This window comes from Ceratotherium simum, chromosome 2 (assembly GCF_057802395.1).
Source record: "Ceratotherium simum simum isolate JZ-2026a chromosome 2, ASM5780239v1, whole genome shotgun sequence".
NCBI classification, from domain to species: Eukaryota; Metazoa; Chordata; class Mammalia; order Perissodactyla; family Rhinocerotidae; genus Ceratotherium; species Ceratotherium simum.
In genome coordinates, this window is record NC_141901.1 from 19,063,767 (window position 1) to 19,091,323 (window position 27,557).

A 27,557-nucleotide genomic window follows, 5' to 3' on the forward strand; every position below is an offset into this window, starting at 1 on the left:
AAGACACAAACACACACATTAGCTTAGGCCTACACAAGGTCAAGATCATCAATAACACTGTCTTCCTTCTCCACATCTTGTTCCACTGGAAGGTCTTCAGGGGTAATAACATGCATGGAGCTGTCATCTCCTATGATAACAATGCCTTCTGGAATTCCTCCTGTGGGACCTGCCTGAGGCTCTTGAAGAGGTGTCTCTCTTTGCAGAAATATATCCCTGGTGATTTGCTTGGTTTGTTTCTTTTTTTCATCACAGATTTGCCTGTAAGCAGATAGTGTACCATGAACATTCCTCTCTATGAATGAAAATCTTTTGGTGTTGGGGTCCAAGTTTTAAGGAGCTTGTTGAGATCTGCAAAAGCTTCTGCTAAACCCTTCACTGTGAGTTTTCTTGAGGGTTCTTCTTCTTTTTCTTCTCCTGCAGTTTCCTTTTCTCTTGCCTCTTCTTCAGCTATGTGTTCCTGTCCCAGTTCCAACAACTCCTCATTAGTCAGTTCCTCAGGAACCCCCTCTAGAGCTCCTCAATGTCATCCTCCTCCATACCCAGGTTAAAGTTGTTTCTCGTATCAACCACAGCCTTGTTGATTTTTGCAACCTCTTCACCCTTGGAAAATCCTTTGAAGTCATGGACGAACCTCTTGGGTGTCTTCTTCCAGATGCCATTCATACACTCCTTGGTGACATCACCCCAAGCCCAAGAAAGTCATAGACTGCATCTATGACTTGATGCAGTCATAGATGTTGTAATCCTTCCAGAATTGCATCAATATCTTCTCAGTGTCTTCCTCAGTTTCAGCAATAGCCTGGGCAAAAGTCCTCCTCAGTAGTAGACCTTAAAATGCTCTAACTCCTTGATCCATTGGCTGAATGAAAGAGGTGGTATTTGGAAAGAGGAACACCACTTTCATACTTGGATGAAGATCACCAATAAAAGGAGGATGTCCGGGAGCATCACCAACAATAAGCAAAATCTTGAAAGGTATGTTATCCTTCAAACAGTATTTCTTCATTTCTCTGGCATAGCAATTCAGGAGGGCATCTTGGAAGAGGAGCTGGGTCGTCCATGACTTCTTATGGCTCCTGTCGTACACTGGCAGTGTGTGCTTATTGATACACTCAAAGGCCCTGGGGTTCTCACTGTGCCAGATCACAAAGGTTTTCAATTTGTAGCCTGCAACATTGCCCCCAAGCAAGACTGTTATCCTGTCCTTAAAAGCCTTGAAACCTGGCATTGACTTGGCCTCCTTATGGATGAAAGTCCTTTCAGGCATCTATTTTCAGAAGAAGGTAGTTTCATCCATATTGAATATTTTCTCTGGCAAGTAATTTTCCTCCACAATCAGCTTATCTAGAGTTTCCAAAAATTCTTCAGCTGCCTTCACATCAGTACTCACAGACTCACCACTCACTTTCATATTATGTAATGAGTAACGATTCTTGAATCGTTTAAACCATGTAGAGCTAGCTGTAAATTCAACATCATAGTCAGGTCCAGCTTTTTCTTTCAACATCACACACAAACTTTGTGCTTTGGTCATGACTGTTGTGGTACTGAGAGGGATACATTTCTGTGTTTGGTCTTCAGTCCAGGTCATTTGAAATTTCCCCATGTCTTAGGCCCTTCTTGAATTTCTGTTAGTCTCATTGCCTTCAATGAAGCAGAGCCTTTAACAGCTTCTGTCACTTTGTTCCTGTTCTTCCAGATTGTAGCTATGGTGGAATGGGACATGCCTAACTGGCGAGCAATAACCATCACTGATTTTCCACTTTCATAATCTTTAATCACTTTTAATTTCTTTTCCAGGTCAATCACTTGATGTGGCCTCTTACTGGCAACATTAGCAGTGGATTTTCTACGCTTAGGGGCCGTGATGAACAAAACAACACTAGATTAAATCAAGCACATAAGAAAATGATGTAATCAAGAGATGCTGTAAACACGAGATGGATGAGGTTGTTGCCAGTGTAACACAGCATACTGTTTTACGGTAAACTTTTTTTATAAGTAGAAAGAGTATACTCTAAAATAACGATAAAAAGTATAGTATAGTAAATACACAAACCAGTAACATAGTCATTTATTATCATTATCAAGTACTGGGTACTGTACATAATTGTATGTGCTATACTTTTATACAACTGGCGGGCAGTAGGTTTGTTTACACCAGCATCACCACAAACACGTGAGCAATGTGTTGCACTATTACATTATGACGGCTACGACATCACTAGGTGATAGGAATTTTTCAGCTCCGTTATAATCTTAATCTATCTGGAATTGATAGATTATGATGCAATTAGGGATCTAATTTCTTTTTATACAAATATAGATGTACATTATATATATTTTATATATATGTATCTATACATATATATGTATCTATAATTCATTGCCTCAGCCGCTCCCTGCATTTGCAATGTCCTCTCTGTCCATATTTGTATGGCTCTCTAGTTGGTTCCATTCATTTATTTATCTAACCCTGTACCAATATCACATACTATTAATTATAGCCCTTTATAATAAGTTCCCTCTGTTCGTTCATCAGAAGAGTCTTGGTTATTTTTGGCCCTTTAAGCTCACATGTCAGAATCAGCATTAGGAAAATCCCCATTTGAATTGTGATTGGAATTGCTAGAATTTATAGATCAATGTGGGGAAATTGCATCTTTACAGCACTGAATCTTTCTCTCCAGAAGCCTTGTATGTCTGTCCACTGATTTAGGGATTCTCTAATGATCTTCAATAACATTTATAATGTTCTCCATAAAAGCCTTGCTCATCTTTATCCTAGGTACCTTATTTTTTTTTTTCCTAATAGTAAGCAGCATTTAAAAAACTTAAATATATTATATCTTTATTTTGTAAATGGGGAATTTAGATTGCACTCTTAAATTTGTGAGAAACTGGAGAGAACATGTTTTGGGTTATTCTAAATTCTTTTCTATATGATAGAGTTCTCATATATGTTCATGCATATGAACAGTAAAATACCATAGCATTGTAAATATTTTACTAAAAGTATAAACACATCACCTATTCTCCTTGAAACACAGAGAATGGGAAATTGTATGCTTTGTGTACAACAAAAGGAACAAGATATACATGAATATTCTCACAACAAATGAATTAAAAGCTGACCCAGAATGCTAGCCTATATTTTTTAGCTTGACACACTGTCTTATACAATACTGTATAAAAGCTTTATCTTTTTTTCTTTTAACACGCTAAAAATTCACATTACAATTCAAAGTTCGTTTTTCCTCTGGAGACTCTAACTGAATTAATATATCTCTGCTAGACAATACTGATTTGTTTTTAGTAGGAATAAAATGGTCTGGCTCAGATATCAAGATGAGAAATCAGTAGAGCAAGTGCCAGATTACACTGAATTTGAGTAAACCCAGTATACTCAGGGGGAATTTTATTTGTTGTTACTTACCTAGCTTTTTTTCCTAACCACTTTGGTTCTCTGATATAGGGAACTATTGAAGCATTTATAAAAGGAGCAATCCCTCAGTCTATCAGAAGCTGTAACTCTAACCTGTTCTCTGGTGAATTTCACTCTAGATTGCCACACAGCCATTTCTATTCTATACTTTAAATCCTACATTAAGTGTTCCTAAATCCGTTGTTTTCTTTCTTAGTCATTCCTAATCACCAAGCCCTATTTTAAAATTTTCATTGCTTAATACGGAAGTCAAGAGACACTCCATTTTCATTCTTCAACTCTTTGTAATAGACAATAACATGAAGAGTCAAAAGCATTTAATATTCATGCTTAAATGTATCCTGCTTTTTCTAAGCAATAGAACTTCCTCTATTTGCCAAATGATAGCATGAGCCTGTTGTTTTTTCAGTTTATGGTTCTTTCTGCATGCCTCTGGGATTCCTGAACCCCCTTTTCTTCTTAAGCTTAAGCTGAAAATCACCCCCTGAAGATGTCTGAGCCTTGTACACATAGTACCTTATTCCATTGGATCTCCTTACTGATTTATATAATTTCCCTCTACTGCTATTGAGAACAAAATGCTTTTTAATGCTTCTATAAATATCATCATCTGAATTGATTTGGATCTTTAGAGGTGAGAGAGAAAGGTTTATTTACTTCCAGTTACTTGAATTAGTGTCAGTGTCCAGTGCTTCAAGGAGCCTAGTAACCTCAGTGCCATTTGCTTCTTTGGGGCTTAGCAGCTGCTTTGTGGGGGCAAATTAATGATTTCATTCAAATGCAATACATTCTAGGGCAATTTATGAATCTTCACGTGAGGTTTTACATCACATCAGGAATCGATGCGCTTCTCCCTGTATGTAATGTATTGCGTTTCCTTTGATGCAATCAAGCCTTTTATCTGGCTTTCAATAATTTGATTTCACCATGGACTTCACTGTGTTTATTTCACTTGGTATGCATTTAGCATTTTGTACCTGCAAATTTCTGTCTTTCATCAAATCTGGGGAAGTTTTTTATTTCTTCAATTTTTTTTGTGCCCCATTCTTTCTTTTCTCCTTCTGGTATTCCATTTACATGTATGCTGGGTTGTTTGATATTATGTAGCCAGGTCTCTGAGCTCTGCTCAATTTTTAAAAATAATTTTTCTATTTATTGTTCACCTTGGATGATTTCTATTGCTCTACCTTAAAGTTCACTTAATTTTTACTCTGTAATTTTCACTTGGCTGTTAAATTCATCCAGTGAAATTTTTAATTTATGAAATTTTAAATTTTCAGAATTTCCATTGGTTCTTTTTTCTTTTTCTCTGCTGAGATTTTTTGTCTCCTGAGATTTTCATTCACTGAAAACACGTTTTATTTACTTCATTGAGAATAGTTATAATAGTTAGTTTAAAATCCTCACCTGTCAGTTTCAACATCTGATTCATCTCAGGGCCAGACTCTAGAAAATGTAATCCATTTTCTTGATTTTTCGTATATCAGTAATTTTGAATCATATCTTGGACTTTATGAATAAGTTGTGAAGGTTCTGGATTCTATTATTTTTCTATGATGAGTGTTTTTTCCTTTGTATTAGTAGGTAATTCTCTGGGCTACATTTGAACTGCAAACTCTGTTTCTTGGGGGACAGCCCTAGTCTCCATTCAGATCTTTTGGATTTTTTTTTCTGTTTTTGTTTTTTTTTTTTTTTTGATGAAGATTGGCCTTGAGCTAACATCTGTTGCCAATCTTCCTCCGTTTTTCCTTTTTTTTCCTCCCGATAGCCCAAGTAGATAGTTGTATGTCATATTTGTACACCCTTCTAGTTGCTCTATGTGGGATGCTGGCCTCAGCATGGCTTGATGAGTGGTGAGCAGGTCCGTGAGCAGGATCCGAACTGGTGAACCCCCCGGGGGGCCACCGAAGCGGAGCACTCGAACTTAACCACTAAGCCACCAGGCTGGACCCCGGATCTTTTGTTTTTAACTGAACTGCTGTGATTCTCTTTCAGGTGGTTCAGGATCTGTCAGAGATATGAGCAGACAGTGTTTGGGGATCCCCTCTCTGGCTCATTCCCTCCTGGGATTGCCTATTCTCTTCAGCATTCAAAGTTTCCTGGGTTCACTTTCCTGGTTCCCCAGGTAAGAAAAACTGAGAGGTTTTCCACCTGCACTCATGCTGCTGCTGAGCCTGGCTCCTGGACTACACTTAGCCTCAGTCTAAATGCCGAGGAAAGGGGAACTTACCTGTACAGTTCCTCATCTGCCCTTCTCCAAGCAAGCTTGCCCTTCCTACCTGAGTCAGCCTGCCTCTGTTAGCATTCCAGTATATTCAGGTAATTACTTTTTGTATTATGTCCCAGTTTTCCAGATGTTTTCTGCTGGGGTCTTAGTCTGTCGTATTTGGAAGCAGAAGTTCTATCCCTGCCTGAGACTTTAAAACTTGAGTCGTTATCTTGCCTTGGTTAAGGCAATTGCCTCCTAACCAGTCCCTGCTTCTACCCTTGCCCACGAAAGTCTATTCCCAATACATCAGAGGGATACTATTAAAACGTTAACAGGAACTTCCAGTGACTCCCCATTTCACACACAGTAAATCCAAAAATGCTTAAAATGTCCTCCTCTGTCTGAAACTCCTCATCTTTGGCTTCCAGGTCACATGCTGGTTTGCAGCCTGCTTTTCTGACCACTCATTCAGCAACTCATGTCCTGCTCCTCTAATCCTGAAAGGTGGGTCCACCCTAGAAATACGGTTCTTGGCAGTCTGGTCTTTCTTCTTTCCACTTTCTTTTATAGGGATCTCATCCAATTCTACACTTTAAACTTACATGACAGGGCACTGAATGAGGCTTTTCCTGTTCCCAGGAATTGGAGACCTGGACCCAATGCTGAAGGCAAAGAGGCCCTAAGTATTCCCCACTTTGTCAACAGAACTGCAAACAGCACTGATGGAAGGAGAGAGACTTAAGGGCTTCTGGGCTCGGAGTACTTATGAACCTTCTTCACGCTAGTATCTGCGCAGATTTGAATAAACACAGAGGAAAACTAAAGTGCGTTGCAGCAGGTTCTTGCTACGTTTGTCAGAAGGAGGGGCGGATCCAACTTTCCTGCCACTACCTGAGCCCTCCCGCGCAGAGGCGGCGGGCGGTGGGGAAGCGGAACCAGACGTGCGCGCTCTGCTTCTGGCCGGGCGCGGGCCGCGGTGCACCATGGGCGCGCGGCTGAGTCCGGCATGGAGGACCGCGGCGACTCCGAGCCGACCCCGGGCTGCAGCGGTCTCGGCTCGGCCGGCGTGGGCGGCGGCGGAGGCGCCCACGCATGGGCCCCCGAGGACGCCTGGATGGGCACCCATCCTAAGGTTAGGAGGCTCGAGAGGAGGAGGGCGCCGGTCCAGGCCCTCACCCTGGGCGGGACCCCCGGGCCGCGCTCCCCGCTCGGCCCTGGCCTCCCTGCCCGGCCGGATCCCTGAGGATGCGCGCTGCCAGCTGCGGGCACTACTGTTGTTTGTTTAAATGAGTTGAACTATTGCTCTGATCTCACCCCCATCCGTACCCCCACTCCCCCCAAGCCAGTCCTAACCGGAGGGCAAGACGTTCAACCCAGCGCCTCCAAGCCGGGGGCCAGTAATAACCACTCCTAATACCTGATTTTTGCTGTCCGGGGCTCGTTCTGGAGTTGGTCTCGTTTAAAGCTCACAGTAACCACCAAAACACTTTGTGGATCATGGATAAGGTCTAAGTAGAAGTCTATAATGATAAAGGTTTAGGTACAGTCACGTTCACACTTAGCCTTGGGCCCAGAGCGTGCGTCGTGATTTTGCCCAAGTGCAGATTCCTAATTTTAAGAAATTTCTTGGAAAGTTTAAATAGGTTCTTCCCCAAAGCAGAACTACGCACATTGTGGGTGTATTTTTCGGTATTAGCAGCAAAGGAGATAAAGATAGTTCCTTGCTTGCTTCTACTTGGCAAATTGCTGCCATGTACCAGTAATGTCCCAAGCAATGAACGGACATGGGGGGTTTGTAGGAATTTCAGGGACTGGTTTAGTAACTTTAGTAGAATTGCAGTCTTCTGCTGGAGAGCAATATTTCATAGATAATTATCTAAAAACAGTCAAGGAAAATTTTGAAGATATAATTATGTCTGAAAAGATTTAACCTTTTTTCATCTCTTCTTGATCTGTCTCCTTATTCCCCTTCAAGGTGAGAAAAACAAACAATAACATGGTGATGTTTTTCAGTGCCATGAAAAGAAAAACCATAGCATGGAGAGGCAGCTTAGTGGTTAAGAGGGAACTCAAAGTCAAACTGCCTGAGTTTGAATCCTGGTTCTGTCACCAGATTTTGTGAATTTTTTTTTTTGCAAGTTGTTTAATTTCATTATTACTCGATAAAACAGGGATAATAATAATACTTTATAGGCTTGTTACACGATTAAAACAGTTAATATTTGTAAAGCTCTTGACATAGAGTAAGCACTGTATAAGTATTTAATAAGTGAAACACCACTAACAAGTTTTCAAAAGCTCATCGATTTGGTGGTTCTATTCAGTTTTCATACAGGCAGATTTTTTTCTCTTTCAAATTAGTGGCTGTGTAGACCCTGCCCATCAAGTGTTTTGATTTTTCTTCTTGAAGGATCTAATTGGTTAAAAAAAAGAAAAGATACTGAGTATTTGATTTTCCAGTTCTGCATTGTTATTATTCAGTTTGAAAATTACTTAGGTCCATCCAGTATCATGGTCTCAGATTTATCATCTTCAGACACCACTTTTCATTATGTTATTCTCAAACTTAGAAATCCTCAGTGTTTCCTTATGAGTAAAATTCATACTTTTAGCTTGGCCATCAAAACCTTGCAACCTGGTCACCAATTACCTTTTCAGTGTCATTTTCAAACACGTTTGAGATTTGAGGAGGACAACTAGTAACACCCCTGTTCTCCTTGTGATGAAGCTGATGGGAGAATGTCACTTTACATCTGCACCCATTCAGGTCTGCTGACACCTCCCCTCTGCATTAGCCCTGCTTACCCACCTTGTCACTGACTTAGCTGGAAAACCTCAGGCTTCTCCTGCAGGGGTAGGCCCCTGAAGATTGTTCCCCCACTGCTGACCAGCAAGTCTGAAAGAAGCCGCAGCTTGCTTGGTCCTTTCTTTAAAATCCAACGGTGAAATAACTCCCTACTCTTAAGTGAGAAGGGGTGGGGAGAGAGGCCAGGAGTGGTATTCTAACACTTCTTCACAGGCAAGTATGAGACCAGGGAAATAGAGGTTCCCACTAACATTCCCCAACAAAAATACTATTAAAAATGGCTCTACTTCTGGCAGATAGGTTTCTTTATAGGCTCTTGAATATGTGTGGCTTATTCCCACCTTTGTGTGATTACTCACACTGTTACTCTGCCTTCTCTGTTTGCTCAAATCATACATGTCCTTCAGGGCTCAACCTGTATCCCGCCTCTGCCATGAAATATTCCCCAACCAAGCCACCTGAGTCGAGCTCCTCTGACCTGTTGTGTCCTATTTTTTTATTCCACTTACTTGGTTTTTAATCTCTCACTGTAATGTATTGTTATTTTTGTAACAATTGCAAGTGTGCATGTTTTTACCCTAACAATTGCAAATTTTTTAGAGACAGGGATCAGGTCTTACTTGCCTTATAACTCCCACTATACCCAGAAGAGAGTCTTATACATTATATATATTTAATGAATAGTTGTTGATTGAGTGAAAAAAAATATTGAGATTCTTCCTTCTCTATTTGACAATTACATTTTGATTTTCAGTATTTAGAAATGATGGAGTTAGATATAGGAGATGCCACCCAAGTTTATATAGCATTCTTGGTTTACCTGGACCTCATGGAGAGTAAGTTATTTGTTTATATTGTTTTGTTATTGGGGCTCTGATGGGGGGGATGGGGAGTTGGATTGGTATATAGCACTTACGCATTTGCTGTTAATTTTGTCAATTTTGTAGTTTCTTCATTTACATTGGGAATTACTGGGTAACAGAAAATATTAGAAAAGTAACGAGAAGATAGCATTATGAATGATGTTTGCTCAGCTGAGTATTAGGTATAAATTTGGAATTTTTATCTTTCATTTTTGATAAACCTTATTGTCCATTCAATGATGCACTTGCAGGTAAAAGTTGGCATGAAGTAAACTGTGTGGGATTGCCGGATCTCCAGCTCATCTGCCTTGTCGGTACTGAGATAGAAGGAGAAGGGTTACAGACTGTGGTGCCCACACCCATCAGTGCTTCCCTCAGCCATAACAGGTGGGCAGGTGGTTTTGGTCTTTGTTTAACAGGTTGGTTCCTTTCCTGAATAAAGCACTAGGAATCATGACGTAGTAATATATTTTTAAAGGAATTTAAGGCACAGAGATCATAGTTTTACTCTTGATTATTTGAGGAATAAGTTAAATATAAGCGTTTAACAGGTATTTGTTTAGCACTTACTTTATGGTCAGTACTTCTGCAGAGAATGAATATTTAATAGAAATACCATCCTAAGGAAACAGGAAAATTTACGTTCTTGGTAAGGAGGCGGGACCATTCCACTTAAAACAACAGATGTTATAAGATGCATCTTATGCATACAGATGTTATAAGATGCACCATAATAAGTGATACAAATCATACTTGCTATAGGAATTGGTGAAGAGAGTGATTAACATGCAAGTTGAAATGCATCATGCACCTTTTTAAAAAATCTTAGGTGCACAACATTGGATTAAACATATCTTTGTCTTATAACACCTTTTCTGAATCAACATCTGAAAACAAAACTAGATTCGTGACAGTCACTTATATCTAACTCTATGGATTCCTTCCTTTCTCTCCTTCCACTGACCTGAAGTAACTGTTATTCTGAATCCCATGTTCATTGGGAATTGTTTTAACTTTATAAAAAGGCATGTAGGGAGTGACGTCAGCGTCATGGTGGAGTGAGCTTTCCCGTAGACTCTTCCCCTGATAAGATACAACAAAAGGAACAGTCATAGACCAACAATGGACTACGAAAAGTAAGATTGGAAAGATCCACACTGCCGCACATCTGAGAGTGGAACGTGCTGGGCCTCTGGAGGAAGTGGGGAGAGGTAAGGAGAACTCGTCTCCCTCCCCATCAGATCAGCGATTCCAGTCCACGTGGCTCCCAGTGAAGGGGGAGGGGCGGCCCTCTGCGGGGAAACCGTAGCTCTTCAGGCTCTCTCAGCCAGTGGGAAACTCCCACAAAGAGGACTCAGAACTGCTACAGGGGTACCATCAACATCTGAGCACCTCAGGAGAGCAGATAACGAGGGGCGAGCAAGAAGCCCCCCATGCCAGGGACCCAGCGGGGAAAAGAGAGAGCCCCCCACCTCCCCGCATGCCAGACACTGCAGCTCAGCTGACCAGACCAGACCAAGTGGCTGGCGGATTGCAGCGAACAGCCAGGGCAGAGCACTGGGGGCTCAGATTACACAGCCCCTAACGCCCACACGATGGTGGCGGTGGAAATTGCAACCAGATATTTCCAGGATGAGGAAAAATAAAGCTAATACAGGAACCACAATGCAAAAGTACATGAAATCACCAGACCAGAAGGAAAATGACAAACACCCAGAAACCAACCCAAGACACAGAAATCCATAACCTAAATGACAGAAATTTCAAAATAGCTATCATAAAAAAACTCAGTGAAATACGAGATAACACAGACAAACAATTCAGTGAGATTAGGAGTTTCTTCACAAGAGAGATTGAAATCATAAAGAGAAACCAATCAGTACTGATGGAGGTGAAGAACATGATGGAGGAGATAAAGGAGAATCTGGAATCTTTAAAGAACAGAGCTGACAATATGGAGGAAAGAATTAGCATTATAGAGGATAGGAATACAGATATGCTCCAGATGGAAGAGGAGAGAGAACTAAGACTAAAAAGAAATGAAGAAAGTCTCCCAGAAATATCTGACCCTATTAGGAAATGTAACATAAGAATTATAGGTATTCCTCACAGAGAAGAGAGGGAAAGAGGAACAGAGAGCCTATTCAAGGAAGTAATAGCTGAGAACTTCCCAAATCTGGGGAAGGAGCAGGAAATACCAGTAAGTGAAGCCAATAGGTCACCTAAATATGTCAGTAGGCAAAGGCCCACACCATGACATGTAGTGGTAAGGCTGGCCAAAGTCAATGACAAACAATATTAAGGGCAGCTAGACAAAAACAAAAAATAACGTACAAAGGAACTCCCATCAGGCTCTCAGCCGATTTCTCAACAGAAACTTTACAGGCTGGGAGAGACTGGAATGATATATTCCAGACTGGAGTGAAAATACTGAAAGACAAAAACTTTCAGCCAAGAATACTCTATCCAGCAAAAATTTCCTTCAAATGTGGTGGAGAAATAGTAACTTTCCCCGATAAACAAAAGCTAAGGGAGTTCGTGGCCACGAGACCCCCACTACAAGAAATACTCAAGAAGGCCCTCAGCCCTGAAAAAAAGAAAAGAAAGGGAATACAAAGCTTGGAGCAAGGAAAAAAATAAGTAGGCAAAATTAGAAAAATAGTAGATCTTTACCGGAATAGGTTAGCAACCACTTAAATACCAAAATCAAAGATCAAAGGGAGGAAGTCACCAAAAATAAATATAACCTCATTACTGTAAACACACACCCACAACACAAGATAGAATAGGGTATAACAAGAATGACTTAGAAGGGGAAGAGGAAAGTGATTGAATTGACTTAGTATAAGGAAATAAGAGGCCATCAGATAATGGACTATCTCATACACAAGATTTTTTATACAAACCTCAAGGTAACCACTAAACAAATAATCAAAACAAAATCACATATGATAAACAAAGAGAAAACTAGAAGAATCATAAGACAGAACAACCAAACTGAATTGGCAGTCCGAAACAAATGGGACAAGAAACAAAGGAAATGCAAAAGAACTGGAAAATAAGTGACAAAACAGTAACATTAAACCCTCATATATTAATAATTACCCTAAATGTAAGTGGATTGAACTCTCCAATCAAAAGATACAGAGTGGCAGGGTGGATTAAAAAGCAAGACCCAACAATATGCTGCCTCCAGGAAACACATCTCAGCTCTAAAGACAAGCACAGGCTCAGAGTGAAAGGATGGAAGACAATACTCCAAGCTAATGGCAAACAAAAGAAAGCAGGTGTTGCCATACTCATATCAGACAAAGTAGACTTCAAGATAAAACAGGTTAACAAAGACAAAGAAGGGAAATATATAATGATAAAAGGGACACTCCACCAAGAAGACTTATCACTTATAAATATATATGCACCCAACATAGGAGCACCAAAGTACGTAAAGCAACTATTAACAAACCTAAAAGGAGACATTAACAACCACACAATAATAGTAGGGGATCTTAATACCCCACTTACATCAATGGATAGATCATCCAGACAAAAAGTCAATAAAGAAATAGTGGACTTAAATAAAAAACCAGACGAGATGGACCTAGTAGACATATACAGAGCACTCCATCCAAAAACATCGGACTACACATTCTTCTCAAGCGTGCATGGAACATTCTCAAGGATAGACCATATGTTGGGAAACAAAGCAAGCCTCAATAAATTTAAGAAGATTGAAATCATAACAAGCATCTTTTCAGACCATAATGCTATGAAACTGGAAATGAACCATGAAAAAAACTGGGAAAGTGACAAAAATGTGGAGATTAAACAACGTGCTACTGAACAACCAATGGATCATTGATGAAATTAAAGGAGAAATCAGAAACTATCTGGACACAGACGAAAATGAAAATATGCCATACCAAATCATATGGGATGCAGCAAAAGTGGTCCTGAGAGGGAAACTCATAGCAATACAAGCCCACCTTAACAAACAAGAAAAAGCCCAAATAAGCAACCTGAAATTACACCTAACAGAACTAGAAAAAGAAGAACAAACAGAACCCAAAGTCAGCAGAAGGAGAGAAATAGTAAAAATCAGAGCATAAATAAATGAAATTGAGACCAAAAAAACAGTAGAAAGGATTAATGAAACAAAGAGTTGGTTCTTTGAGAAGATAAACAAAATTGACAAACCCTTAGCCAGACTTACTAAGAAAAAAAGAGAAAAGACTCAAGTAAAATTAGAAAGAGGGAAAATTACAACAGATACCGTGGAAATACAAAGGATTATAAGAGAATACTATGAGAAATTATATGCCAACAAATTGGACAATCTAGAAGAAATGCATAAATTCTTAGACTCATACAACCTCCCAAAACTGAACCAAGAAGAAATGGAGAATCTGAATAGACCAATCACAAGTAAAGAGATTGAAATAGTAATCAAAAACCTCTCAAAAAATAATAGTCCAGGACCAGATGGCATCTCCGGTGAATTTTACCAAACATTCAAAGAAGATTTAATACCCATCCTTCTCAAATTATTCCAAAAAATAGAGGAAGATGGAACACTTCCTAACGCATTCTACAAGGCCAACATCACCCTGATACCAAAGCCAGACAAAGACAATACAAAGAAGGAAAATTACAGGCCAATATCGCTGATGAACATAGATGCAAAAATCCTCAACAAAATATTGGCAAACCGAATACAGCAATACATTAAGAAGATCATACACGATGATCAAGTGGGATTTATACCAGGGACGCAGGGATGGTTCAACATCCGCAAATCAATCAATGTGATACACCACATCAACAAAACAAAGAATAAAAACCACATGGTCATCTCCATAGGCACAGAGAATGCATTTGACAAGATACAACATCCATTTATGATAAAAACTCTCAACAAAATGGGTATAGAAGGAAAGTACCTTAACATAATAAAGGCTATTTATGACAAACCCACAGCCAACATCATACTCAACGGGGAAAGACTGAAAGCCATTCCTCTGAGAACAGGAATGAGGCAGGGCTGCCAACTCTCACCACTCCTATTCAACATAGTACTGGAGGTTTTGGCCAGAGCAATTAGGCAAGAAAAAGGAATAAAAGGAATCCAAATAGGCAACGAAGAAGTGAAACTCTCACTATTTGCAGATGACATGATTTTATATATAGAAAACCCTAAAGAATCTGTTGGAAAACTATTAGAAATAATCAACAACTACAGCAAAGTTGCAGGGTACAAAATCAATCTACAAAAATCAGTTGTATTTCTGTATGCTAATAACAAACTAACAGAAGGAGAGCTCAAAAAGACAATACCGTTTACAATTGCATCAAAAAGAATAAAATATCTAGGAATAAATCTTACCAAGGAGGTGAAAGACCTATACAATGAAAACTACAAGACATTATTGAAAGAAATCGATGATGACATAAAGAAATGGAAAGACATACCATGCACATGGATTGGAAGAATAAACATAGTTAAAATGTCTATAATACCTAAAGCAATCTACAGATTCAGTGCAATCCCAATCAGAATCACAATGACATTCTTCACGGAAATAGAAAAAAGAATACTGAAATTCATATGGGGCAACAAAAGACCCTGAATAGCGAAGGCAATCCTAAGAAAAAAGAACAAAGCTGGAGGCATCACAATCCCTGACTTCAAAACATACTACAAAGCAATAGTAATCAAAACAGCATGGTACTGGTACAAAAACAGGCACACAGATCAATGGAATAGAATTGAAAGCCCAGAAATAAAACCACACATATACGGACAGCTAATTTTCGACAAAGGAGCTAAGAACATACAATGGAGAAAGGAAAGTCTCTTCAGTAAATGGTCTTGGGAAAACTGGGCAGCCACATGCAAAAGAATGAAAGTGGACCATGTGCTATCACCATTCACAAAAATTAACTCAAAATGGATCAAAGACCTGAAGGTGAGACCTGAAACTATAAAACTCATAGAAGAAAATATAAGCAACACCCTATTTGACGTTGGTCATAAAGGAATCTTTTTGGATGACATGCCTACCAAGACTAGGGAAACTAAAGAAAAAATAAGCAAGTGGGACTTCATCAGATTAAAGAGCTTATACAAGACAAACGAAACCAGAATCAAGATGAACAGACAGCCCACCAGCTGGGAGAAAATATTTGCAAAACATGTATCTGACAAGGGGTTAATCTCCATAATATATAAAGAACTCACACAACTGAACAACAACAACAAAAACAACCCGATCAAAAAATGGGCAGAGGAAATGAACAGACACTTCTCCAAAGAAGATATACAGATGGCCAATAGGCACATGAAAAGATGTTCAACATCACTAATCATCAGGGAAATGCAAGTCAAAACAACACTAAGATATCACCTCACACCCGTTAGAATGGCTATAATCACCAAGACAAAAAACAACAAATGTTGGAAAGGATGTGGAGAAACGGGAACCCTTATACACAGCTGGTGGGAATGCAAACTGGTGCAGCCTCTAGGGAAAACGGTATGGAGATTCCTCAAAGAATTAAAAATAGAAATACCCTATGATCCAGCTGTCCCACTACTGGGAATCTATCCAACGAACCTGAAATCAACAATCCAAAGAGGCTTATGCACCCCTATGTTCATTGCAGCATTATTCACTATAGCCAAGAAGTGGAAACCACCTAAGTGTCTCTTGACTGATGACTGGATCAAGAAGATGTGGTATATATATACAATGGAATACTACTCAGCCATAAAAAAAAAATTGTCCCATTTGCAGCAACGTGGATGGGCCAGGAGGGTATTATGTTAAGTGAAATAAGCCAGAAAGAGAAAGACAAACACTGTATGATCTCACTCATATGTGGAATATAAACCAACATATGGACAGAGAAAACTGTGTTGTGGTTACCAGGGGCAGTGGGGGTAGGGAGTGGGCACAAGGGCTGAAGGGAGACATATATATGTTGATGGACAAACAAAAATGTACAACCCAAAATTTCACAATGTTATAAACTATTAAAACATCAATTAAAAAAAAAGGCCTGTAGTCTTTTGAGGCTCACTTTATACACTTAGTATTATATTGCTAAAATTTATCCATTGTTGTGTATTTTTTTGGCTGCCATATAATATTCCATTGTGTGATTGTACCACAGATTTCACATCTACTCTCTTGGTGATGGAGTCTTGTTAAAGTTCAACTTTAGGGGGTAATTTCAAACTGTTTTCCAAAGTGGTTGTCTTAGTTTACTTTCTATCTGCAATGTAAATATGATCTTTGGGAGCTGTATTGTCTCTGACATTTAGTATCATCAGACTTAGATTTTTGCCAGTTGAATGGGTTATCTCATTGTGGTCTTAATTTGCATTTCTCTGATCACTGATAATATTGAACATTTCTTTTATATTTATTATTTCCTCTCTTGATAAATGCCTATTCGTATCCTTTGCCTATTGGATTGTTTGTAGTTTTCTCCTTGACTTGTAGGAGTTCTTGGTATATTCTTGATAATAATCCTTTTGGTTGTGTTTCCCAGTTTTTAAATCTGTCTTTCAGGTATCTTTCGATGAGTAACAGTTCTTAATTTGAATATAATCACATTTACTCATCTTTTATAATCAAGATCTTTGTGTCTAGTTTAAGAAATATTTCCTATCTAAAGGTCTAAAAAAAGTTCACTTATATTTTTACAAAGAGTTTTAAAGTTTGGTTTTTTTAATAGTGAGAGGAAGATTAAGGACCTTGTTTTCATATGGATAACTAACCATTTTTTTCTTCCCCCATTTGCTGAATAGTCCCTCCTTTCCTCGTTATCTGATTATCATCTCATTTTTCCAATGCTCCATCTATGCACTGATTTGCTTCTGGGTTCTCTTTATATTCCGTTAGTCAATACGTCTATCCTTGTGTCTTACCACATTTTGTTAACTGCTTGCTGCGTAAGAAGCCCTAGTATCTGGTTAGCAAGTCTCCCTCTCTGCTTTTCTTCTTTAGAAGCTGTGGCAGGCAGCCTCTAAGATGGCTTCTTGAAATCCAGCCTTCTGGTAGTCACACCCTTAAGTAATTCCCTGCCCTTGAGTGTGGTCTGGACCTCGTGATTTGCTTTTAATAAATAAAATTTGGGGAAAATGATGGGGATGTTACTGCTAAGATTAGATTACAAAAGACTATGGCTTCTGTCTTGGGCACTCACTCTCATTTGCTCGTTCTGAGGGAAGCTGGCTGCCCTGTGGACTGCCCTACAGAAAGGCTGAGCATAGAGGAGTGAAGGTAATTATTGATGGAGCAAGATTCTTGAGAGATGGGGAAGGATGGATTCAAGAGAATAGTTGAAGATATTAACAGAGGAGGAATACCTCAGCCTCTGAGACTGTGGGACAGGAAGAAAGGACAGATGAGAACATAGCTGTATTTGGGTGGGTATATAAGTAGGGGAGAGGGGAGAGCACCTTAAATTCCAACATGAAGGGCTTTGATGAATACCTGTTTTTTTCTATTTCACTATGATTGAGTGATTTAGTAGGAAGAGCACTGGACTGAAGCCATAAGACCCGGATTCTGGTCGTGGCTGACACTTAACATTTTGTTTGATGATTGGTGACACACCTAATTTCTCTAGGTTTCAGTTTCTTTGACTTTTATTGAGGGATTTAGATTATTAGTAGATAATATGTAAGATCCCTTCCAGAAGCTACCATAATTGGTTATTTTCATTGTGTGTATTCCATAAACCTGTATTAAACTAATTTTTAGATTTCTATTAAATATTTTTTGTATGTGTGATTGGTTATGAGAATTAATTTTTGATATATCAGGCTATTCATACCCTTCTTTGAGAGGCTCCTTAATGTGAAATTTTTCTTTGTTTGAGAATCACAAATAATCATTAGAGTTGACATCAAATTTGATCACTGATACCTTACTTTTTAACAGCATGATTTCCAAGCTTTCCTATGTCTAAGAGACTTAGTAATTCATTCCTCAAAACTCTCCCTTTGTGTCTTTTAATTACTGTAACAAATGTCATCCTACCTAGCTAGTATTATTGTTATATTATTTGTTTGGACAAGGAACTACCATTTGGAATTAACCTGAATTTAATTCTAAAAAACAAAATCAATAATCTATTTGAATCAAAATCACTTCATAGGTCTAGAAGTACAAATTTGTGTTTAATTAATTTCTAGTTTTTCCAACTGATGATTATTGCGTTTCTAGCTTTATTACTTTAAGCTTTTCTTCTTTAAATAGAATTACTTGGAAAGATAACTTAGTAAGCCATTTTTACACTCTTGCATTTAATAACTCAGAAGGTTTGTCTTCATGTCTTGTTTTTAGATATATTCATAATTATTTTATGCAGTGGAATAATGATACAGAAAATAGCACAAATGAGGCCCAGTACACACAATTTATTATGCCTTTTATGGCATAAAATTTTCTCATCTCAAAGTATGCAAAAAACTTTAACAAATAAAGATTTGTGTGTGTGTTTTTAATCTCATTCCTTAGTATTTAACAGTGATATTTTTAGGTGGTAGGCATACTTTTTATCTATTTTTACTTCTGTATGTACTTTATATATAAAATATTGTATATCTAACAGTAATGCTGCAATTTCAGGCTTTTGTAGTTAATGTGGGAATTTTCCTTCATTAGTAACACAAAGAAGAAAATTATCGACTTTGAATCTTTGGCAGCTTTGTATAGGGAAGAAATTCATTGAGACATATCCTAAAAGTGTTTGGGTAGGAATTTATGAAAGTAGCTCACCGTTAAAAAAAAAAATTTTTTTTTTTTAATTTAAAAGAGCAAACAGCTCTTACTTTATTCAATAATAAATCAGCTACAAAAATAAATCACTCTGTCCACTTTTAAATATCATTATTTGTCAGATAATATTGCTTGATCTTTACTTAAATATTCATTGAGTGACTGTTGTGTCAGGCAGTGATCTAAGTGCTGGGGATACCATGTTGATCAAGACAACCTCTTTTTTTGTTGTTGAGGTATAATTGACATACAACATTATATTAGTTTCAGGGGTACAACATAACGATTCAATTTTTGTGTATATTGCGAAATGATCACCACAATGAGTCTAGTTAACATCTGTTACCGTACACAGTTACAGAATTTTACTTTTGCTTGTGATGAGAACTTTTAAGATCTACTCTCTTAGCCACTTTCAGATATGCAGTATAGTATTATTAACTATAGTCACCATGCTGTACATTACATACCCATGGCTTATTTTATTTTATAACTGGAGATTTGTACCGTTTGACTCCCTTAACCCATTTCACCCACTCCCCACCCCCCATCTCTGGCTACCACCAATGTGTTCTTTGTATCTATGAGTTTGGCTTTTTTTTTTTTTTTTTTTTTTAAGATTCCACACATAAGTGAGATCATGTGGTATGTGAGACATCCTCTTGAAAGTAATGTTCTAGCACAAAATGTTGGCTTGGAAAATAAATTTTATTTCATTTTTGGTAATTGTTGGATGAGATCTAGTAAAAACAGAATCGTCCTTTGTGCAGAGATTTAACTAACTGTGTAATTTGGGACCGCCTCCTCTTATTTTATTGTTACGTGATTGAATAACAAGGATAATGGGGTGCTGATAAGTACTTTATACAAGGTTGTGTCAAGACCCAGAGGAAGGACAGGAAAAGCCTCCTGAAGGCGGTAAGAGACCATACTTTAGTGGGGCAACTGCCAGTAGTTAAGCATGACTGCTTGCCTAGCATGGTATCTAGTTCAGAGTAGGTGCTTAATAATGTTGGTTAAGGCAGCTATTGAATAAATGAATGAATAGAACTCATGAGAAAAGAAGGGAAGGATGGGAAATGAGATGGGAAAGGTTATTTTGATCATGAAGGCCATCACTGTTTTTACTTTTTTGCTATCACGAATTGTACTGTAATAAATAGCCTTGTAAGTATCTCCTTGTTCTCGTGTGTAGGAGTTTCTCTACGATAGAAGCCTAGAGGTGGAATGTCTGGAAGGTGTAGCATTTACACCTTCATCTTTACTGGTTATTACTAAATTGCTCTCCAAAAGGTTATCAGTTTATGGTCCCACTAACGATATGAAAGTTTCCATAGAGTAGGAGAAGAGATTTACTAACATATAACTGACAAAGATTAATTCAGAATATATAAATAACTTCTGTGACTCAAGGAAAAAACAACCTAATGAAAAACATGGGCAAAGAATATGAACAGGCAGTTCACAGAAGAGGAACTCAAATGCTCAAAGCTATTTATAATCAGGGAAATAAAAATATAAAATGTGCTTGTTCATGGTGTGTCTTAACTATGCTAAAGCTTTTGAGACAGTTTACATTGTTATTGTTTGGCGAAGATATTAATTTACAGGAAATCTTTGAACAGGGCTACAGCTAGCTCGTAGAGTACCTTTGAGCAAATTAGAAAACGGCATTCCCTCTGGACATAAAAAAAAAATGTCTCTTCACCAGGGTTCAAGGCTTGGCAAACAGCATAAGCCAGATTTCAGACCCATTTTTACCAGGCACCCTTATGCAAGGCACAGTCTGAAAATATACATGATCACCTGCCCCTGAAGCATGTCTGTTGAGTCCTGTTTCCACAAAGAACACTAAAAATTACTGCTACGTGGATGGTGTCATTGAAGGGCTTTAAGCCGGGGAGTGACACTGTAGATTATTCCTGTGGCTAAAAGAGTATTTTGCATTTGTAGAGAATGTTACAGTATTTTAAAGTGCATTCACAAGTATACTCTTATTTTATCAGCACTAAAATCCTGAGTGGTATATAGAGTACTTGTTTTATCCTAATTTCACATGTAAAAAGCTGAGATTAAAAATATATTTTTATTTATACTCTGCTGTTTCCAATAGATAATAAAGGATTAAGTGAGTTGCATCAAGCTCTCATAGTAGATAACAAAGTCTCATAGCTATGAGTTCTTCCTATTTTACTAGTGTTTTTTAAATCTTTTATTGTCAAGTAAAACCAGATGCAGAAAATCACACAATATAAATGTATCAATTGAGGTATAAAGGAAACATCTTGAACCCTTGTAACCACCACCAAATCAAGAAATAGAACTTTTCCAGCCATCCCAGAACCCCTTCCATGTGCCCTGTTCCAAGCATAACCCTCTCTTTCCCCACATAAGTAACCATTATTCTTACTTTTATAGTAATAATTTTCTTGTACTTCTCTATCGATTAGTTGTGCCTGTTAAAAAAAAAAGTCAGGCTTATTGAGTTAAAATTTATATGCAATAAAAAGCACTCATTTTAGAGGTACAGATCTATGAGTTTTTAATAAATGTATACAGTCATATAACCCATACTGCAGTTCCCCAGAAAGTTTCCTCAAGCTCCTCTGTCACCAGTTCCTGTCGTTTTGTCTTTTCCAGGATGTCATATAAATAGAATCATAGCCTTTTGTGTCATGCTTAGCATAATGCTTTGGAGATCCTTCCATGTTGTTGCATGTATCAATAGTGTGTCCCTTTTTATTGCTAAGTAGTATTCCATTGTATGGATGTGCCACAGTTTGTTTATCCAGTCACCAATTGTTGGATATTTGGGCTGTTTCTAGTTTTTTGGTGTTTATGAATGAAACTGCTATAAACATTCTCATACAGGTATTTGTGTTGATATATGCTTTTAATTCTCTTGGGTAAATATCTGGGCATTGAATTACTAGTTCATGTGGTAAATATATTTTCAACTTTATAAGAAACTGCCAAACTATTTTCCAAAGTGGCTGGCTGTGCTATTTTCTATTCCCACAGCAATGTTTGAGAGTTCCAGTTGCTCTACATCCTCAACAACATTTTGGATTATCAGTTTATTTAATTTTAGTCCTTCAATTAGGTATGTAGCGGTATCTCATTGTAGTTTTAAATTTACATTTCCTTATTGACTAATGATGGTGAGCATCTTTTCATGTACTTATTTGCACCCATACCTCTTCTTTGGTCAAGTATCAGTTCAAATCTATTGCCTATATTTTAAAGATTGTGTTGTTTGTGTTCTTAATAAATTATGAGTTTTCTTTATGTTTCCTGTATACAATTCCTTTATCAAATATCTTTTTTGAAAATATTTTCTCCCAGTCTGTGGCTTGCCTTTTCATTTTCTTAATTTCCTTAAAAGAACAGAAGTTTTTTTTTTTTGATTGATATCTAGTTTATCAATTTTTTTCTTTTACAGTTTGTAGTTTTTGCGTTCTATGTAAGAAATGTTTACTTAACCCATAGTCCTAAAATTTTCTCCTATGTTTTCTTCTAGAAGTTTTATAGTTTTAGTTTTTACTTTTAGGTCTATGATTACTTTTGAGTTGAATTTTATACATGATGTGAGCAAAGGGTCAAGGTTCTTTTTTCTTTTTGCAAATGAATCTCCAATTGTTCCAGCACCATTTATTGAAAAGACTCCCCATTTAATTACCATGACATTTCTCTTGAAAATCAATTGACCATATGTGTGGGTGTATTTCTGGACTCTCTAGTCTCTGCTTTTGATCTGTATGTGTGTACTTATGTCAGGGCCACACTATGTTGATTGCTATAGCTTTATAGAAAGACTTGAAATCAGGTCGTGTAAGTCCTCTAACTTTCTTCTTTTTCAAAGCTTTTTTTTTTGGCTATACTAAGTCCTTTTATTTTCCATATAAATTTTAAAATCATCTTAATTTTTTTTCTGAGGAAGATTCGCCCTGAGCTAACATCTGTTGCCAATCTGCCTCTTTTTTTTTTTTTTTTCCGCTTGAGGAAGATTGTCCCTGAGCTAACATCTGTGCCAATCCTCCTCTATTTTGTATGTGGGTTGCCACCATAGCATGGCTGATGAATGGTGTAGGTCCACACCTGGGATCCAAACCTGTGAACTTGGGCTGCCAAAGTGGAGTGCGCCGAACTTAACCACAGCGCCAGCCCCCAAAATCATCTTAATTTTTATAAATAAAACACTGCTTTATTTGTCTTACAAATTTTGCTGATTAAAAAATTTTTTTTGTTATATCTTGTAAATCTCTGTTAGTCTGCAGTAGACATCAGCAAACTTTTCCCATAAAGCTCTAGATAGTAAATATTTTTGGTTTTGCAGACCATTTGGTCTCTGTCGCGACTCCTCAGCGGTGCCATGTTAGCGTGAAAGCAGCCCTAGACAGTATATACACAAAGGGGTGTGGCTGTATCCTTATAAAACTTTACTTGTAAAAACAGAGGGCAGTCTAGATTTGGCCCACAGACCAGTAGTTTAGTAACCCCTGATCTGTGGGTTCTGCTTCTCTCTCTTTTCCTTACAGGTTTTCAGTTGAAGAACCTGGGCTATTTGACCTGCATACTTTCCCATAGTCTGGGTTTGCTGATTGCTCACTCATGGTGCATTTCAATGTGTTTCCCTGTCCTCTGTATTTTCTGCAAATTAGCAGCTGGAACCAGGAGCTTGATAAGATTCTGTTTGATCCCTTTAGTAAGACTATAGCTGGTGGTCTATTCTTTCATCAGGGGGCATATGATGTCTGGTTACCTCTCTTTATGTGATCTTAGTAGCAATTGATACTTGTGCCTAGCTTTTACTGGTTGTTTTAACCTTTGTTGTTATTGTTGTTGTTCTGACTCATGATTCTGGGCTGCTTTCCTTGGACTGCAGCATAACAACAATAGGGTTTGGCTCATGTATTCCTGCCAGGACCTCTTACTGCTTACTGCTGCCCTTTGACTCTCACTCAAGAAAGCATGGTGGAATGTGGATAAGAATGATGATATATTACAGGCAATATTAATTTTATATTAAAACATAACCTGCCAGCTTTCATACTTTATTGTTAGAAACAAATTACTTGCCACTCTGCACAACCAAACTGAGCACACCAGTTGTAAATCACTCTCCCAGACTAGGCTGCTTAGCTGCTTGATTGTAGTGGTTTTTCTTTTGTAAAGCTCTGTATTCCTCAAAAACTTGAGATAACATTTTTATCACTAGGGAATCTGGGTAGTATGTAAAGCCTGAGAGCCAGAGGAGTTGGCAATTTGTTGGAGGTTCAATTTCATGTTATTTGTGAAGGGCCTATAGTGTATAAGGCATGATAGCTGTCTCCTTTATTGAACTGCCAAGTTGTGGAGTCTGTTGTTTGTAAAACTGGACCAAACTCTAACATTTACATAGGTAACTACAACTTAGTTATAAAATATTTCCCCAGTGATGACAATAAATCCCACTGTATCCCTTAAAACCACTTCAGTAGCTATCTTGCTGCTTGACTACTGAGTGGCATATATATTTGCATGGCTTATTTTTTCCATTATTTATTTTATAATATATACATGAATTTGCTGACTCCTTACAAAGGAACATTTCTAGGCAACATTTAACATTATATCTGTGTGAATTTCTAAGAATGCCTAAACAGTTTTTGTGTCCATTTCCCACTTATTTTCCCAGGCTTTGGACTTGGTGATTTTATTTAAATAGTTTCTGGCGAGAGTGCAGACAGATTCCATTAGAGTGAATGTGTATTTGAATGGCAGTAAGTAAATGCATTACTTTGAGCAAAAGTACAGTTTGTGACTGGTGTTTTCTGTAAAGTAGTTATACATAATATATGTTCATAGTTAAAACACTTTGGCATATTTTTCAAGCATCAGAAGGTCTTGTGTATACTAGTCCCTTGTGAAAATATTGATCTAATACTAATTGCTGATCTCCAATGGGAGAATAGAATTGGTGAAGTGCCCATATCTGATTATCTAGTGGGGAAGTTATGCTGATGGAGTGTGAAGTTGTTTGTGTTTCTCTAGGGAAGGACAAATCTCCTTTTTCTCTTATCTAAAAATACTGCTTAAAGCTAATGTAAAATAATTTTTTAGCATACATTTTAAAATACTGTATTAAGTTATATATTTGGATAGTATATGCATGTGGAAAGTACTCTAGATTGTTTCTTACTAAAGTGAATCTAAGAATCCATGTAGTGAGTTTGGTAAATGACTGTGGAGGTGATAAGTACTGTTTCGCCAAATCCTGCAATGGTATAAAATCATATTAATAAATCCACACAGGTCAAAGAGATAGGGTGAATTTAAAGATGAGACAACCAGAGGAATCCTAATGAAAGCCAGGCGCCTTTTTCAGTGCTGAGGTAGTAAATGAAGTCAAATTTATGTTCAGATAGCTTGATTAGCTTCTCTTTGGACCACCTTGCCACTGATACTTGTTGAGTGTCCCTCAATGTGAGAAGTATGTTACAACAAAGTTAGGATAATAGTATTACAAGTTTCTGTAATAGCGTTAGTATTACAGGTAGTTGTAAATGGGAAAATATCTTAAGTAACTTACACAAGGACCCATAGCATATTATGAGAAAAAAATATTTTTCTCTTTTTTAACTACCAGTTTTTTTTTCCTGATAGAATCTATGTCATCTTCCAATTTCAATTTCAACTTAATTTCTTCAGTAAAATATGAGAGATGCACTGAAAACTAAAGACATAGTTGCCATGTTTTAAGCTTATCTGTGTTTATACATAAGTTTAAAAAAAAGGCTGAGAGAATTGTTTTGTACAATTATAAAATCCAGAGACAGTTAAGATACAGTACTGTTTTTCAAAATGATCTATAAATCACCTTTGTTACAAAGGGTTATAGTTCCTTTCTTAGTAATGCCAATAAATCATTCATCCTTTTAAACCTGACTAAATAATAAATGGCTCTCCTGTCTCGGTGCCAGAGAAGGATAGTGGATATAGCTAATGTGAGGATGGAGCCTCTCCGATGTCCATTTTAACCTCCCCCTGCCAATTCCCACAAATTACTGGCATTTCTTTTGATTTATGGTGATTGATAACCTTTTTAAAATGGGTACCCTCAGCCATTTTATCTGAGAGAAAATTTTTCAGAATATTCTCTTTCTTTGCATCTTCCAATGTGAAGATTACTCTAGAAATTTAGAAAAAGGCTTCAACATTCCATATGCCAAATTGGTCATCTGCTAGTTCAGCAGCCATAAGGCTAAAAGTCTGAGAACTTTTGTCATTTGGTTTGATCAGGACTCTTTTGGCAAGGTTCTTGTACAATTAAGGGAATTTATGCTTTAAGAGAAGTGGAAACAATTCAGTATACATAGAAATGAATGTCAGAGCCAAAGTTAGGATTCCTAGCCTGTGATTTTTTTAATCTGTTGCTTAGCTTATTAAACCATATCAACCTATTTTCTACAAAGTTGTTTTCAGAAGAATACACTCTCCTTCCTACATTGCATCAAATGAACTACAGTTCCTTTTTCTTTGTTGGAATTAAGGTAGCTTTTAAATATAGTTTTTAAAGACTGTTAATAGTAATTTTTCTTTTTCCTAAGGACATGATTACTTGAAAAATATTTTATTAGCTGTTTATGTGTTATCACAGCAGTAACCCAGATAATAAAAATGGACCAGTTGTTTATTTTTAAATCCATTGTATCTGTGTTTTTATGGGGAGAAGAAAACTCATATTTTAAAACACTGAGATGTGTAGGGAAAATTAAAATTTTATTTATCATTCTTACACTAAAATAATATACCTTTCAGTAAAAATATTATAAATGTGTATAATTATACTTTCAGCATTAAATATAATGAATATAAATGAGTATAAATATAATTGTAGACTATCTAGAGGCAAAGTAGAAGCATGTTTTGGTTTTGGGGGAGGATAAAAAGGTAAATTGCAGATTACCCCAGTATCTTCTAGGCTGTTCATTCATTTATTAGGTGCCTGATGTTTACTGGACTCAAGAGGTAGAAAACATCACAGATCTTGCCCTTAAGGTGCTCATAGTCTAGAGCTGAGATGGACATATGTTTGTATCCAGCGTGATAAACGTGATAAGAGATATGTACAGGGCACTGAGGAAGACCGCAGAGCGGGGAGATCCAGCCTTGACTGGTGGTGTAGGAGGTGGGAAAGCTTCCTGCAGGACAGGTTGTTTGAAATATGTATAAGCATTCCATACGGATTGAGGATGGGAATGGATGTTCCTGAAAGAAGTAATAACGTGAGCAAGGTATAAGGGCTGAGAGAACCTGAAAATTTTGAGTGGTTCATTATGACTGAGTATATAGTAATGGCAGAGGGAGTGCCTGCCCAAACTGGTGAGAAAGCCCTGGATTGGGAGTGCACGTGTGTGTGATGTGAGAGAGATGGGAATGGGAGGAGGAGGAGGAAGAGAGG

General features: G+C 37.6%; 1 protein-coding gene across 1 annotated transcript in view; it reads left to right on the forward strand.

The window, feature by feature from the left end:
* The first annotated feature begins 6,647 nt into the window (after window positions 1-6,647).
* The window catches only part of TSEN15 (tRNA splicing endonuclease subunit 15), a 33,903-nt gene continuing 12,993 nt past the window's right edge, over window positions 6,648-27,557 (forward strand). Inside the window, exons 1-3 of the mRNA XM_004424933.3 lie at window positions 6,648-6,789; window positions 9,218-9,299; window positions 9,578-9,713. Of these exons, the coding sequence (XP_004424990.1) occupies window positions 6,664-6,789; window positions 9,218-9,299; window positions 9,578-9,713 (344 nt within the window). The 5' untranslated portion in view covers window positions 6,648-6,663. The remainder of the gene's footprint in view (window positions 6,790-9,217; window positions 9,300-9,577; window positions 9,714-27,557) is intronic.